This window comes from Panthera pardus, unplaced genomic scaffold (assembly GCF_024362965.1).
Source record: "Panthera pardus isolate Hobbes unplaced genomic scaffold, ASM2436296v1 HiC_scaffold_15, whole genome shotgun sequence".
Lineage (NCBI taxonomy): Eukaryota > Metazoa > Chordata > Mammalia > Carnivora > Felidae > Panthera > Panthera pardus.
The window spans coordinates 6,404,866-6,418,927 of NW_026526710.1; the positions used below are offsets into that span (position 1 = coordinate 6,404,866).

The 14,062-nt window shown below is 51.4% G+C and overlaps 1 protein-coding gene across 7 annotated transcripts in view; it reads right to left on the reverse strand.

Moving 5' to 3' along the window:
- Positions 1–4,961: 4,961 nt before the first annotated feature.
- Positions 4,962–14,062, reverse strand: part of TBX5 (T-box transcription factor 5) — an 85,599-nt gene continuing 76,498 nt past the window's right edge. For 6 of the 7 annotated variants that reach the window (XM_053902078.1, XM_053902076.1, XM_053902074.1 and 3 more), the window contains one exon: positions 4,962–7,152. In XM_053902078.1, the coding sequence (XP_053758053.1) occupies positions 6,575–7,152 (578 nt within the window). In that variant the 3' untranslated portion in view covers positions 4,962–6,574. The remainder of the gene's footprint in view (positions 7,153–14,062) is intronic. The other variant, XM_053902079.1, reaches the window with a different exon arrangement.

A 14,062-nucleotide genomic window follows, 5' to 3' on the forward strand; every position in this document is an offset into this window, starting at 1 on the left:
CCCGCAGAATACCTGAATTGGGTTTGAGCAGGATTCAACCCTACGGCAACTATCTTATGCCCGTGGTTTTTAGACGTTGACGTCTCCGGAGGCAGAGGGCTGGGACAGAAGATCTCTACGCGATTTCCACATCAAGATTTTTATCAGCTAGGGTACAACCTTAAAGAAAAGAATGTAACGACAGGATTCGTGGTGCAGAGCTGCCAGGGACAGCTGGGCAGGCTGTGCACTGCACCACTCCAAGAGGCACCACTCAGGTAGACTACCCCTGTGAAAGCTGCCTTCCGAGGGTTGTGCCACGTTCAACCCATACAAGTGTGGGTGACAGCTCTGAAAGGGAACTCACAGAGGTGAAGGGAAGATTGGAGAACCACAATTATAAGAAAGGGACAATCTTGGGGATCTAGGTGGAAGGAACTCGAAGAGAGTTTGGTTAGGGACCAGAGTGAGCGAGTGAGTACGAGCAGCGTCAGTCCGTTCATTTCTCTACTCCAGATTCCGACGCTGGGAGAGACAGAGGCAGAGACCGGGAGCCTTTCTCGGGTCAAGCACTCCTACCCCCTGTCTGAGGGGCTGGGGAGCTGTTGAATGAGCAGCTTTACTCTCTTACTCTAGGGCTCCCTCAAAGCAGCCCCTGACACCAGCATTTGGGAGCAGCGGTCTGTGTGGGCGAGACCAGGAAGGCAAGGAGGCTTGCTCAAGGCCACGGGGCTATGTAGTGGGATGAACACTTGGGCAAATCCGTATTTGTGCCGGATTCCTCGTGTGATGGGTATTCGGCTTTTTTCGACCTCCTTGCCTCCATTTCTCCTTTTCTGGAGGGTGCACCCCAGTCTTTTGATGGGGTTCCTCTCTCCTTCATCAACAGGCAGAAGAATGCAGTTGTGAGGTCAGAAGAGAGAAGGCATGGGGTTGTCGGCCTTCTGGGGCGTAGAGAGTTCTGGTCACTCGTGGTTGCCGCAGGGGACCCGGGGTTGAGGTGGGGCCTGGGTGGAAGACCTGTGTTTGAATTCTCGTCCTAAGTGACGACAGTGGCGATGGCGAGGATAGTATCGTTTTCCCAACCCTCACCGAGCTGAGGTGCCCTGTAAAACTCCTAGCGCATTGCAAGGGGCGAATTTCCCAACCAGCGAAGGAGGGGGAGGGGGCGGGGGGGGGGGGAGGACGGGGAGGAGAGGGGCTAATAGCAATGAGGATAATCAATACTAATTCATCTATTTATCAGCTGACAGCCATTGCCTTACACGGGGCTCTTTGCCCAGCACCCTCGATACCCACTGTCCCACCGAATGCTGGCTCGAACGTGCCGGGTGGGGCGGGGGGGACGTACCCTTATCCTCATGCCGCAGATGATTAAATGGAGAGTCAAAGAGGTTGAGTGACTTGCGCAAGGTCACGGAAGCAGTAAGTGGCAAGGTGACTTTTACGAGCCAGGTCAGGTAGGGAACAAAGGTGAGATTCTCACAACGGCCTGCATGTGTTCGTATGTATATGTTGCACACGTGTTTGTGTATGTGTATATTGTGTGCGTGTGTGTGCGCGTGTGCGTGTGTGTGCTGTATTTGTTAAGCGAATAATAATTCGGGCCAGGACAACATCCTACCCCACCAAGAGGAACAAGCCAGCAAGGGCCAACCCCAGAAAGTGGCAACAGAGAAGCACCCAGGTGTCTCCTTGTTTCGGAAGTAGAATGTCCCGTGATTAGCAGTCGGCCGACTGGGACCAGCGTCCAGCTCTGTCACCGACCGGGCCAAGGGCACTCCTCGACGGGTCTCCAGCCCCTTCGCCCTCGAAGCACACAGACACCAGGTGCCCCGCCTTCCTCACAAACTCGATTGGACAATGCGCCTCCAAAGAAACTAGATTTTATTTCACTAGTTCTGTTCCCAGTTGCAAAGATAATTCGTCTTCGTCACACAGGAGAATGGAGACGTATCCGAAAACACAAAGAAAACGTAAGCACTCACAATCCTGCCGCTGTTATTGTTGTGTCGTGCACACGAACAGTGGTTGTCGTGCCCCTCTATGCTCGAATGAAGGCCGTTGCATTCAAGACGACCGAGAAGCTGCTGGGCACGGCGGTTGTCATCAGCGTCTTTGACTTACAATGTATCTTAAATACCCCTTGGGGCAGAGAGAGGGAGACACAGAATCCGAAGCAGGCTCCTGGCTCTGAGCTGTGAGCACAGAGCCTGATGCAGGGCTCGAACTCACAAACCGTGAGATCATGACCTGAACCGAAGTCAGACCTCAACCTACTGAGCCACCCAGATGCCCCTCCAGTTTTGCAGAATTTTAAAAAATCATGACGAATGTCCCAGAAAATAAGTACGATGCACATTCCCAATTACTTCCTTAGGACCAAATTCCTCAAAGTCGAATCATCAGATTAACTGATTGGCACAATTTTAGGGCTTCTGATATAGTTTGCCAAGTTCCCCTCTTAAAAGGTGTATCTATTTTTTTTGGGGGGGGGGGTGCCTGGGTGGCTCAGTTAAGCATCCGACTTCGGCTCAGGTCATGATCTCATGGTTTGTGAGTTCGAGCCCCGCGTCCGGCTCTGTGCTGTCAGCTCTGAGCCTGCTTCAGCTCCTCGGTCTCCCCGTCTCTCTCTGCCCCTTCCCCACTGGTTCTTTCTCTCTCTAAATAAATAAATTAATTAATTAACTTAAAAAAAAAGATGTATCCATGTTCATTCCAGCCAACAGTTTCTGGGATTTCTTATCTTCTCATTAGAAAATCGGTATCATTATTCGTTAAATATACATTTGCTAACTCAATGAATAAAAGTTACGTCTCACTTGCATTTCATTGAGGGAAGTCTGTCTTTCCAGGCATTTATTTAGCATCTACTACAGTAAGCACTTTACTGGACATTTCCATAGATCCCACCCACTTAAAGTTCACAACAGTCCTTTGAGGCAGGTGCCCTTATCCCCTTTCAGTGAACGAGGAAGCTGAGGCTCGGGTAAACTGAGGGTCCCTGCTGAGCTCGGCCACACACCAGCAGTGAGGCTGGGGGGTGTTCCCAACCTCTCTGAGCTCAAGAACACTAACGATCTGAATCTCTGCGAGTCCTGGCGATCCTTCCGGTGATCCCAGAACTTTTGAGTCTCACGCTCACATACCCCGTGTTGGACCAGAAAGCCAGGAGGACGCTGTCCCACTCCTCTCTCAAGTGCAAGGAAGCCCCACCAGCTCACAGATCGAGACTGTCCTCTGGGAACTAGCTGGAAAAGAGCCTAACACCATGAGTAGGCGCTCAACGAGGAAGGGTGTTTACCACATAGGGTGGGACCTTAGCAAATGCTCGTTGAATTAATGAATATAAAGAAGGTCATCACTACCCACTCATGAACCCACGGCTCCTTCCTTCATCGCCATTTCTGCCTCAGGACCTTTGCACAGGCCGGAAGTCCCCTCTGCCTGAAATGCTCCTCCTCCCAACTTTTTACCTGGTTAATTCCTACTCAGCGTTCAGGGCTCTGCTCAGAAGTCACCTCCTCCAGACCGAGTTAGGACCCCTCATCGTACCGTTTTGTGACCTCACGCATGCTGCCTTCATCGGTCTTCCTGCCTCTGCAATCCACTGATTTTGCAGATGATCACCTAAGGGCTGTTTCTCTCACTAGACCGGAAGTTCCAGAAGGATACAACCTCCATCGTCTTGTTCACTACTGGGAACATATTGCACATGTCCAGTCCAGAGCAAGTATCCACCAAATACATTATGGGAACAGAGCAATTTACATCGTGTCTCCTGACATCTACATAATGATAAAACTACACGAATATTTAGATAGGACGACCTTAACCCTACCAATTCGGTGAGAAGATCCTCGGTAACCATTGTTTGGAACCCAAAGCAGTTCACTTGCATCCGTTACGGAATGAGATGTCCCTTCTCTGATTTATGAAACTTGCCCCGAACATGTTTTTAGTGATTTTCCAACGCCAGCAACTATTTGAGTGCTGTGCCCAGAGAGGGGGCTGGTGGTGTGAATTCAGTACTCTTGTGACGTTCTTGGGAAGAAGTAAGACTGACTGCCTGCCTTGTACAGTTGGGGAATTCGTTTGGGAGGCTAATTTTTCCAAAGGCAACCTTTTTTTTTCTTTCTTTCTTTCTTTCTTCAGAAGAAATACCTATTTAGAGCACAATCAGAATTTATTCGGCGAAACTTCACTAATTCATTCTCTGCAGGGACACGAAGGCCACGGACCTAGTTTGTCCACTGTACCTAAAAGAAGCTGAATTGTCATTTCTGTACAATTAATTCACGCTTCTTGGGAGTTCTCTGCCTAGGAAAGGTTGGGGGGGGGTATGATTAAATGAATAATTTGTAATCAACAACCTAATCGTTCCTGTTTCAAGGGGATGTGATCTCTTTGATGGTTCTTGATCATTTGAAAGGCGCAGGCACGGAAATTATAAACGTTTTTAAACATTGCGCCGTGAATTCACTCGTGAGTCTGTAGCTCTGTTCTGCCTTATAGGTATTCTACAGGAAGAACTCACAAATCCTCAATGTGTGCGTTTTAAATAAATATCCGTGGAAGCCCCACAAGGTCGCTTGCATCAGGACCTCCGGAACACTCGCTTCCAACAATTAAGGTCAAAGAAAGGGATCCTTCCGAAAACTCCAGCACGGGGTGTTCTATGCGGTACGACCGATACTTTTGATCAGCTGGGATTCCTGACGATTTTTCTTGTCCGACGTCGGCACGAATTCAGTGCAAATCAATTAACTCCATTCCAGGGACACAGGCCAGTGGATAAATATATTCACAGCTCCACCACACTCACGTACGAGATCCCACACAGTTCCTGAGAGCAGGAGGACAAAGAAAACGGGACGAAAAACACACCTGCAAGAGAATTTCTTCCTATTTCCTCCACCTAACTTCCCCTCTATTCAATCAGCAGAGAGAACAAGGAAAATAAAAGGGGGGATCCAAGTCCCTTATACTTTTTTAAGCACATGGTATTTATTAGGCATTAATTGGCGCACAAATACACGAAATGGTTACTTAATTCTCACCCCACCCCCGTAGCAACATGAAAAGACGTAATCGCATGAAGACACTCACGTACAAACATACACACTCGCTCATACTTGGACATACTTAGCCTCACATATTACCCTGTTCTCTTTATTAGGGTCAGTTTAAAAAAAAAAAAAAACTTTTTTTTTTTAATCAAGAAAGCAAAGCACATTCGAAAGAGAAAAAAAAACGCAAACTTGGTTTTGAGTATTCATAAAATTAAAAGCTCTTGGCCAGCTCCCATGCTGGATTTCATTTCATGTTATTACTTAATTAGAATTCCTATTTATAAATAAATAGTACCAGTAAAATATTACATCTGAAGAACCCTGCAATAACATTTTACTTACACGCTTATTTTTTTTTTTTAATACTGTTTTCTGCTTTCAATAACCACAGTTTGGTGTCGGCATCTGGCGTTGGTATGATCGCTTTGGAGAAAACCAATCGGCGAGCACGTCTCGCCCTTTCTCTAGGAACGGCGGGCCTCGCGTGGCGTCCGGGCCGGGTCGACGGTGACGGACATTTGGAAGCTTGGGGCTGGCTTTGTGTTTTATCAGGACGAATATTTGCTTTGGCCTTTTTGCAACGCTTGTCGGCACAGAGCTTGCTCCTGGCTTATCACAGTTCTGCCCGCGTGTAACCCAAGGCTTTTTAAGTTTTTCAAAGCAAGCTTTCCGGTCGGGAAGCTATAGGCCACGTCTTAGCGACAGACGGCTGGAAAGACAGAGCTGGGACGACGGGAGGGCTGAGTAAGATAGGAGGCCAGACGGAGTGCCACGCTATGCTGACCCCGCTGGTAAAGAAGAAGGGCCAAGCGGGGCTCCGCGAGGCCCGGCAAGGTGGGAAAAGTCGGACAAAGGCCAGGACGTAGGGAACTTTCTCGAGAACATCACGTGGCAGAGGTAGGTAATTTCTTAGTCAAGGGCAGGGTGGCGAATCTCCGGTTCCGGCCGTGGTGTACGTGAGGGGAACCCCCACAAGTACATATAGGAAACACACTTGCCTCAGACCTCCCCCCCTCCCCCCCCCATAAGGGACTGGGTCCCATTAAGAAAATTGAAAGAAAAAATATATTATTATTTATTATATAACAACGTCAACATTAACACTGAGACAGGAAAGACTCCAGCCACACCTTTAGGCTAAAACCCTCGATAAGGCAAAGGCCTTTTGGAGGCCAAAAGAAGGAATCACGGAGGACTCCCAGAGGTGGCGTGAACATGGCCGGTCGACGAGTGGAGTGGTCGTGGCAGGTGGGGCGCATCTTGGTTTTGTTTTTTTGTTTTTTTTTTTTTTGTCTTTTTTTTTTTTTTAAGTGTTGAAACAACAAAGTCACCTTTTCTGAATTGTGGTTTCGAGCTACTGATTAGATCAGCGTCCAGGGCTCTCGAGGGCAGACGTGAACACTGCAGAGGAGAAACGCCTCCCGCGGGGGTCCTCTCTGCTTCCGTCTGTCTCCCGCTCTCTCGCTCGCTCTCTCTCTCTCTCTCTCTCCCCGGCCAACGTCCGTGACGAAGCAGCCCTCCCTTTAGCTGTTCTCGCTCCACTCTGGCACCATGCCGACCCCGTGCACAGGGTGGTACTGATGTGGGGACAGGGTCCTCGGCACGCCGTGAGGATACAGGAACTCGGACGGCTGAAGGCCGCCGGGGGACTGGAGGCCGGTCTGAGGCCCGCACTGCCTGACCGCGGGCTGGTGGGCCGCGGAGGGCTGGTGCTGGAACATTCCCTCTCCGAGCTGCGGGGAGCCGTGGTTGGCCACGCCAGCCAGCCGGGGGACCAGGGGCCCCGAGGTGAAGTGAGCGGAGAAGGGCTGGTAGGGTAGCCGGTCCATGGGCTGCACCGTGGTGACCGTGCAGCTGCTGTAGGAAGGCATGCCGGACCACGTGTTGCAGCTGATGTCCTCCAGGCTGGGCACCGGCTCGCTGGGGGGCACGGAACTCGCGTACATGCAGGCGTGCCGCTGGGCCGACTCTGTCCTGTAGGAGGCACTCAGGGCCTGCTGCTGGGGGTAGCCGGAGCGGTAGAAAGGGTCCTCGGGGCTGGGCGACGTCTCCATGTAGGGCTTCTTGTACGGGTGGTCCGTGGTAGAACATTCGTCATCTGCTAAGACAGGAGGAGAGAGACCAGTGAGGCCCCGGGACCAGCCACCCCTCATTCTGAAGGCGGAGGGGGAACCTCGGGCCCAAGGAGCGAAGAATCAAGTCCGGGAGAGTCAGCGCCAACCTCCTCTCTGATTAAAAAAAAAAAAGAAGAAAGGAGGCGCCCGGGTGGCTCAGTCGGTTAAGCGTCCGACTTCGGCTCGGGTCACGATCTCGTGGTATGGGAGTTCGAGCCCCGCGTCGGGCTCTGGGCTGATGGCTCAGAGCCTGGAGCCTGCTTCAGATTCTGTGTCTCCCTGTCTCTCTGACCCTTCCCCGTTCATGCTCTATCTCTCTCTGTCTCAAAAATAAATAAACGTTAAAAAAAAAATTTTTTTTAAAAAAGAAAGAAAGAAAAGAAAAGAAAAGAAAAGGAAAGGAAAGGAAAGGAAAGGAAAGGAAAGGAAAGAAAAGAAAAAAGAAAAGAGGGAGGGGAGGCGCCTGGGTGGCTCAGTCGGTTAAGCGTCCGACTTCGGCTCGGGTCACGATCTCACGGTCTGTGAGTTCGAGCCCCGCGTCGGGCTCTGGGCTGACAGCTCGGAGCCTGGAGCCTGCTTCGGAGTCCGTCTCTCTCTCTCTCTCTCCCTCTCAAAAATAAATAAACATTAAATAATTTGTTTTAAGTAAATAAGAATGATAAAATAAAATAAAATAAAATAAAATGAAACAAAATAAAACAAAACAAAACAAAACAAAACAAAACAAAACAAAATAAAGAGGGTAGAGACCTCGAGCAAACAGGCTGACCTTTCTGAGCTCAGTTTCATCTATAACATGGAAAGGACAGTAACGACATGCTTCTACTTTTCCACTTTTCATGGTGAAGGGAGGTGTTGAGAAGGAGACGGAAAAATACAGATTAAGCAACTTAGTCCAGAGCTTGGTACAAGAAAGAAAAAAGAAAAAAAAACACCGAATAAGTAACAACTATCACTATTTCCTTCCCTCCGCTCCGGCGTGTATGTTCCATGAAGGCGGGACAGTGTCCTACCCATCGCGATATTCCCAGATTCCGGGACATTCTGCGTGCGCAAAGAAGTAATAACACCGTCAACAACAACAGTAAAAACAAACGCCAGCAGCGTTTCCCCTGCCTGGTGCTGTTCCAAGCTGTCTCCGGAAGGTACCCCGTGACGTGGGTTCTGGGATTATCCTCACGCTGCAGATGGCAAAAAGGAAGCACACAGAGGTTCGGAAACTCGCCCGAGGCCTCACGCGCGTGGCTGATCAACAGGGGAGCGAGGGTTGCAATTCAAGGGAGCGAATTGCAAGTATCTGCCCTGCGGTACTACGCTACCCAAAAAGCCACGCGCTAAAATACCCGTGCGACAGATGGGAAGGACAGACGGACACGTCGTGCACACACAAGGCTGGGCGCTCGGACGCCTCCCCAGCTCCTCTCCCGATGCCTCCGTGAGCAAGGCTCAGTTAACATCTGCAGAGCTGGTACAACGTAATGTCAGTCCACTCCCTTCCCCAGACACCAGTCCCCGGCGTAGGGCAGTGGAGGTACTTCGGTCCCTGGAAGAGGGTCTCCCTTCGTGACTCTGGGGTCACTGCCTCGTTTGGGAACAAAAGTGCGGGGCTGTGTCCCGGAAAAATCCACTGAAATACAAAGTTTGGAAAATGGCACGTGCCTGGCACAGCTTCGCGTGCAGTTTGCAGAGCTCCCGGATCCCCTAAAATCCAGACCCCGAGTTAAGGAGCGGAGACGTATCTGAGTTTCGATCTCGTTCTTCTGCTTAATGCCTGTGTGACACCAGCAGGGCGTCTGCCCTCTCGGAGACTCGTTTTTAGCGTCTCTGAATCCGAGTTAATGCTACTTACCTCACCAGGCAGCTAAGAATTAAATAAAATCAAGCATGTAAATCTCCCGATAGCTTTCGTCAAGAGCAGCTCTTGTTGCAACGGTAACACCACCAGTTGGTCCCTCGGCAGACCTGAGGTAGATTAACACGCCTCCAGGTGTTTCCTTTAGGGAGGCAATATTTGAGAATTTCTACCAAGGTGTAAACCCCAACACAGATTCATTCATTCCTTAGCTGGAATTTCAGCCCCCAGCCCGGAGATTTTCCGTCCTCATCTTCCAATCTTTTTCAAATCAGTAAATGTTAAGAAATCTGTCTGTCGTGGGGCGCCTGGGCGGCTCAGTCGGTTGAGCGTCCGACTTCGGCTCAGGTCGTGACCTCACGGTTCGTGGGTTCGAGCCCCGCGTCGGGCTCTGTGCTGACAGCTCAGAGCCTGGAGCCTGTTTTGGATTCTGTGTCTCCCTCTCTCTCTCTGTCCTTCCTTGCTCGTGTTCTGTCTCTCTCTCTCTCTCAAAAATAAATGTTAAAAAAAGAAAGAAAGAAAGAAAGAAAGAAAGAAAGAAAGAAAGAAAGGGAAAGGAAGGAAGGAAGGAAGGAAGGAAGGAAGGAAGGAAGAAATATGTCTGTCGTTGGGGGGTGTGAAGAAGAAAGAAATACTGGAACATTCCTCCCCCTCACTGTGATGGCCGACGGCCTGGCGGGGAGGGCGAAGAACAAAATGGGAGGAGATACGAGTTATTATTTATGTAGCACGTCCTAAGTGACCTTACCCTAATCTCCCAGTAATTCTTCAGGGTGGCTGCTCTCCAGCCTGTCTCAGCGGCAGAAACCGAAGCTTGGTGAAGCGACCTTCCCGAGGTCACGCAGGGAAGGGGCAGAGGCTGGACTCGAGGTCAGGTCTGGCTTCCTTGGCCAACCACACCTTGCTTCCAGTGCTCCAGATTTCTCATATCCAAGGCCACTCACCCAGTCATCCAACAGAGATGTACTGAGCCCCTACCAAGTGCCAGGCGGTGGGTGGATAGAGAGGTCCATAAACAGTCATGGTCCTGCTCAGTGCACAGGGCGGGGGTCGGGGGGGGGGGCCCTCTCCAGCCCACCCTGAACAGTGAAGGTGGGAGGCTAACAGCCTGTGAGCCCGTGCACGGGGGGTGGTCCTTGCTAGAAAGCTCCAAGTGACTCATTCACCCCACAGGGAGTCCTTTGGTTTTCCACTGGATTTTAAAACAGCTCCCCAACTCGGAAGGATGGCCTGAGTTTAGGTTCCACCAAACACTTGCCCTGGTATCAAGCTGGGGAGTGACCCTCACAGGTAAGTAAAAAAAAAAAAAAAAAAAAATCTCCCCAATCAAAACACATCTACGCTGGGATCGTACCCGCCTCACAGCAAGCGCGTTAATTGTTAGCTAGACTCTTTCTGGGACACATCTGGGCCCCAGAGGACGCCCACGCCTGTGTCCAAAAGAAAGGGAAAAAATGCGGCCGCTCTTCCAGGTGCTTTATCTACATCATGCCAACCGTCCGAATGTTCGAAGCCATCCGGATGAGCCGGTGGCCCCATTTCTCACCTTTCCACGGGGCATCTCTCTGGCATCTTGAAGACATTATTAACACGCAACCTTTTCTGTCCTCCCCACCTCCTCCCTTGGTCCCATCGTGCCTCCATGCTTCCTTCCAACCCCACCCCCACCCCCGCCGCCGGATCCATAAATCTGAATGTTTCCATTGTTGCTAGAATCATAACCTTTGGGTTTTCCATTTAACCAGGGCGTTCCCGTTTTCAATAATAAAAAGTACAGCTGCAGGGTACCCTTGGCAAGAGAAAAAAAAACAAGGCAAACTAACCATTCCCGAGTTTCTGATCCCCTTCCAGATTTGTTACAAGTAAAAAAAAGGAAGAATAATATGAAAAAGGCCGAGGCGCATTTTGGAAAATCGTAAAATTACACATTCCAGTCTTTAATAACCCAAAGATCTGATGCAGAGTCCTAAGGAAAAGCAAAACGCTGGCTTGTTCATGAAAGCGGGTCCTGAACATTCTCACATTCCTCTCGGACCTCATCACATTGTCGAGAAATTCCGAAGCACGGATCCAGATTTCAAGTGGGTCGCGACAAATGGTTTGGATGTGATCCCTGTGTCCTTTTGGGTTACGGCTCGATTTCCTTCTCTTTCTTGGGAGCCTGATAACCAACCGGTCAACTGCAAAGACCTCTTTCCCAGCCAAGCCTACTTTCCACGGCCCGGGAACGCGCTGTAGGCAGGCATCAAGTCTTCCGTGAGACGGGTCCTACAGCTCAGGTTCAGGAAGTTGAAGAACAAGAATGCTCAGTTGTAGTCCACCTGTCCTGAGCCCCGCTGTGTCTCCTGAATTACGGGAAAGCTCTTACGGGATGCTGAGCACCCGTCACCTCACTGCCCCGTGAAAATCCCCGGCCCCTTGCGTCTTTCTAGCGGCTTTTGATGCTGGACCACGTGGCTTTGATGATAAATCCAGACCACAGATTTTAGGGCGCGGTCACATCTCTGACTCTCCCTCAGCTATGTGACCTTGGGCAAACCACTTTACCATCCCAATCTCAGTTTTTGACTATATAGGAGGCTGATACTTAACTTTCTTGTAGGAATGCACGTAAGAAGCGTGCTTTAGTTTCTATCCTCCTTGCCCATCATGTGTTCAAATCTTAGCTGTCCAGGGACGACGGGTCTACTCTCCTTTCCCTCTGGAAGATGGGACAGATGGCCCTGGGAAGGCTGTCCCATGCTGCAGGGTGTCTGGGTGGATTCGAGCCGGAAAACCCACAAGCCTGCTTTGAAATCGCTATTCCCGTTAAGGACATTTGTCACTGTTCCCAAACAGGTCACTTCCCTCGCTGACTGGGTTCACTCGGATGAAAGACCATGGTGACCAGCCACTCCTCGGCGGAGTGACCTTTAGCAAGTCAGAAGTGGAACTATAGTTCAGTCCCTCCGGGTCACAAAACCGTGCTCTTTCAGACAGAGGGCCTAGCCTTTCAGCTTTCACGAAACCCACTGTGTTCAGAAAATACGAAAGGGTGGTAACCTTGACCTGGATGGATGGGTGGGTGGATGGATGGGTATAGATGGGTGGGTGGTTGGACGGATGGATGGACAGATGGATGGATGAAGAATGGTGTGTGTACCCATAATGTTAGCTCTTAGCCCAACGTGGAAAGGACTGGAATGGTACTGTAGGGAGATCCTCAACTGGGAACCAAAAGACCCCAGTCTGCCCCTCACTTAACCACCACCTGAAAATCATAAGTTCATCCACTTGATTACTATCTGTCTCCCCAATGAGAGTACAGGTTTCGGGAGAGCAGGGACCCCGGTCACCTTGCCCCCCCCCACCGGCTTATCCCCCATATTCAGCACAGTGCCCCGGACAAGTAAGTGCTCAACCGATATTTCTTTCACGAATGCGTCCCCGATCTGCCACTCGCCAGCCCCGTGACCTTGGGAAGCGAACCCAACCTCTTGGTCCCCTGTTGACCCTGCAAAATGTTGAGCCCCCTCCCCGCTCAGGGGCGACAGCGCGGGTCCAAGGAAGGAAGCGATGTGAAATTCCTCGAAAAAGCACACAGCACCGACAAAATGCACCCTGCAGAACTATATTCCCCGCCCTTCCTCCCACCTCTGACTTGCCTTTGAACAGCCAAGGCAGTATATGGCTTTGCTTTAAATCTTTATTTGGGTTGCCTCTGATATCTAAATGTGGGAAGGCGGGGGGTGGGGGGGGGCTGTCAGGGTGGGAGGAGGAACAAGAGACAGACAAGTGTTCTCCCAGGCCCCGGGGTCCTGGATTTGATTGAGTGGCATTGATAAAAGACCTTCCCAGCTCTTTTGGTTCCATCCATCGGGAGAGATAGTTGGGAGACAGCTGGGTCCAAACACAAGAAGCCCTCTGGCCGGCCTGGCCCTTTGACATTTCATTGGGCCTGCCTCCTGGGCTCCTTGGAAAGGAGACAGACAATGAAGGGAAGTCAGATAGTGGGGCAGGCAGGGGGCCGGGGGGGGGGGGGGGGGGGCGGGGAAAGCCACCCATGGAGTCACCACTTCGCGGGACTCCCAAACTGGAAGGAAACCTGGCTGATTCCTTATCACCTTACAATGGAGGCTGATGATGAATTGCTTTTTGTCGTCTCCGAGGCACGCAGGACAGACAGAGCTTGGCTGGAATGCTGTCCCTGGGAGCTCCCCTTTGGGGGGGGGGTGGCGGGGGGTGAGAAGGGCAGAGGTTTCCCGCCCCCCCCCCGCCCCCCCACCCCCGCGTCACAGGCACCAGCACTTTGCACATCTCCTCTGCAGCATTAGCCCACCGTGGTCATCAGTTATGTCACCACGCGGGACGACATCCGACCCCCTCGCCACCGTGAGCTTCAGAAGCACAGAGCGGCGGCCAGCTAACAGGCACTGCGCCCTTAGACCATCTCGTTCCATCTCACCGCAACCCTACGGGGGAGGTGCTGTTATCACACTTGTCGTTTTGCAGAAGAGGGAGTTAGGGCTGAGAAAGCGGGGGGCTTGCCCGCAGCCGGAAAGCGTCAGCTGCTGTGACCTCCTACCACAGACTGGTCGCCACCCCACTGGCTTCGCCCGTGGCCATCTCAAGCTGACCCTGGGCTCACCCGAGGGCCCCACCGAGTGCCCTGTGCGGGTCACCTGCTCCCATCACGGGAGGGGGTCCATTCCCCCCCGCATTCAAAGCCTTCCGACTCCCCCCGCCGCCTCCAGGCGAAAAAGCATTGACACGGATGCTGCTGTAAATATCGAGCCTTAAAAAAGTGCCTTGATTCTTTTTCACTTCTTCCTCCCCTTCTTCTGGTCTGGCATTAATTTAATCGACCGAACTCCCTAATTCAAACCCAGTGAGCTCTTCATCCGTGTGTCTGACCCAGTCTCGGTCTCGAGACGGGTCTCTAGCGGAGGATGGCGTTTTGAGATCGTCGCTGATACTGCTGACCAGGCATGGGTTCAACTTCTGCCCCCCGGGAGCCTTCGGCACGTGCGTTTACCTTTCTGGGCCTCAGTTTCCCCACCTGTAAA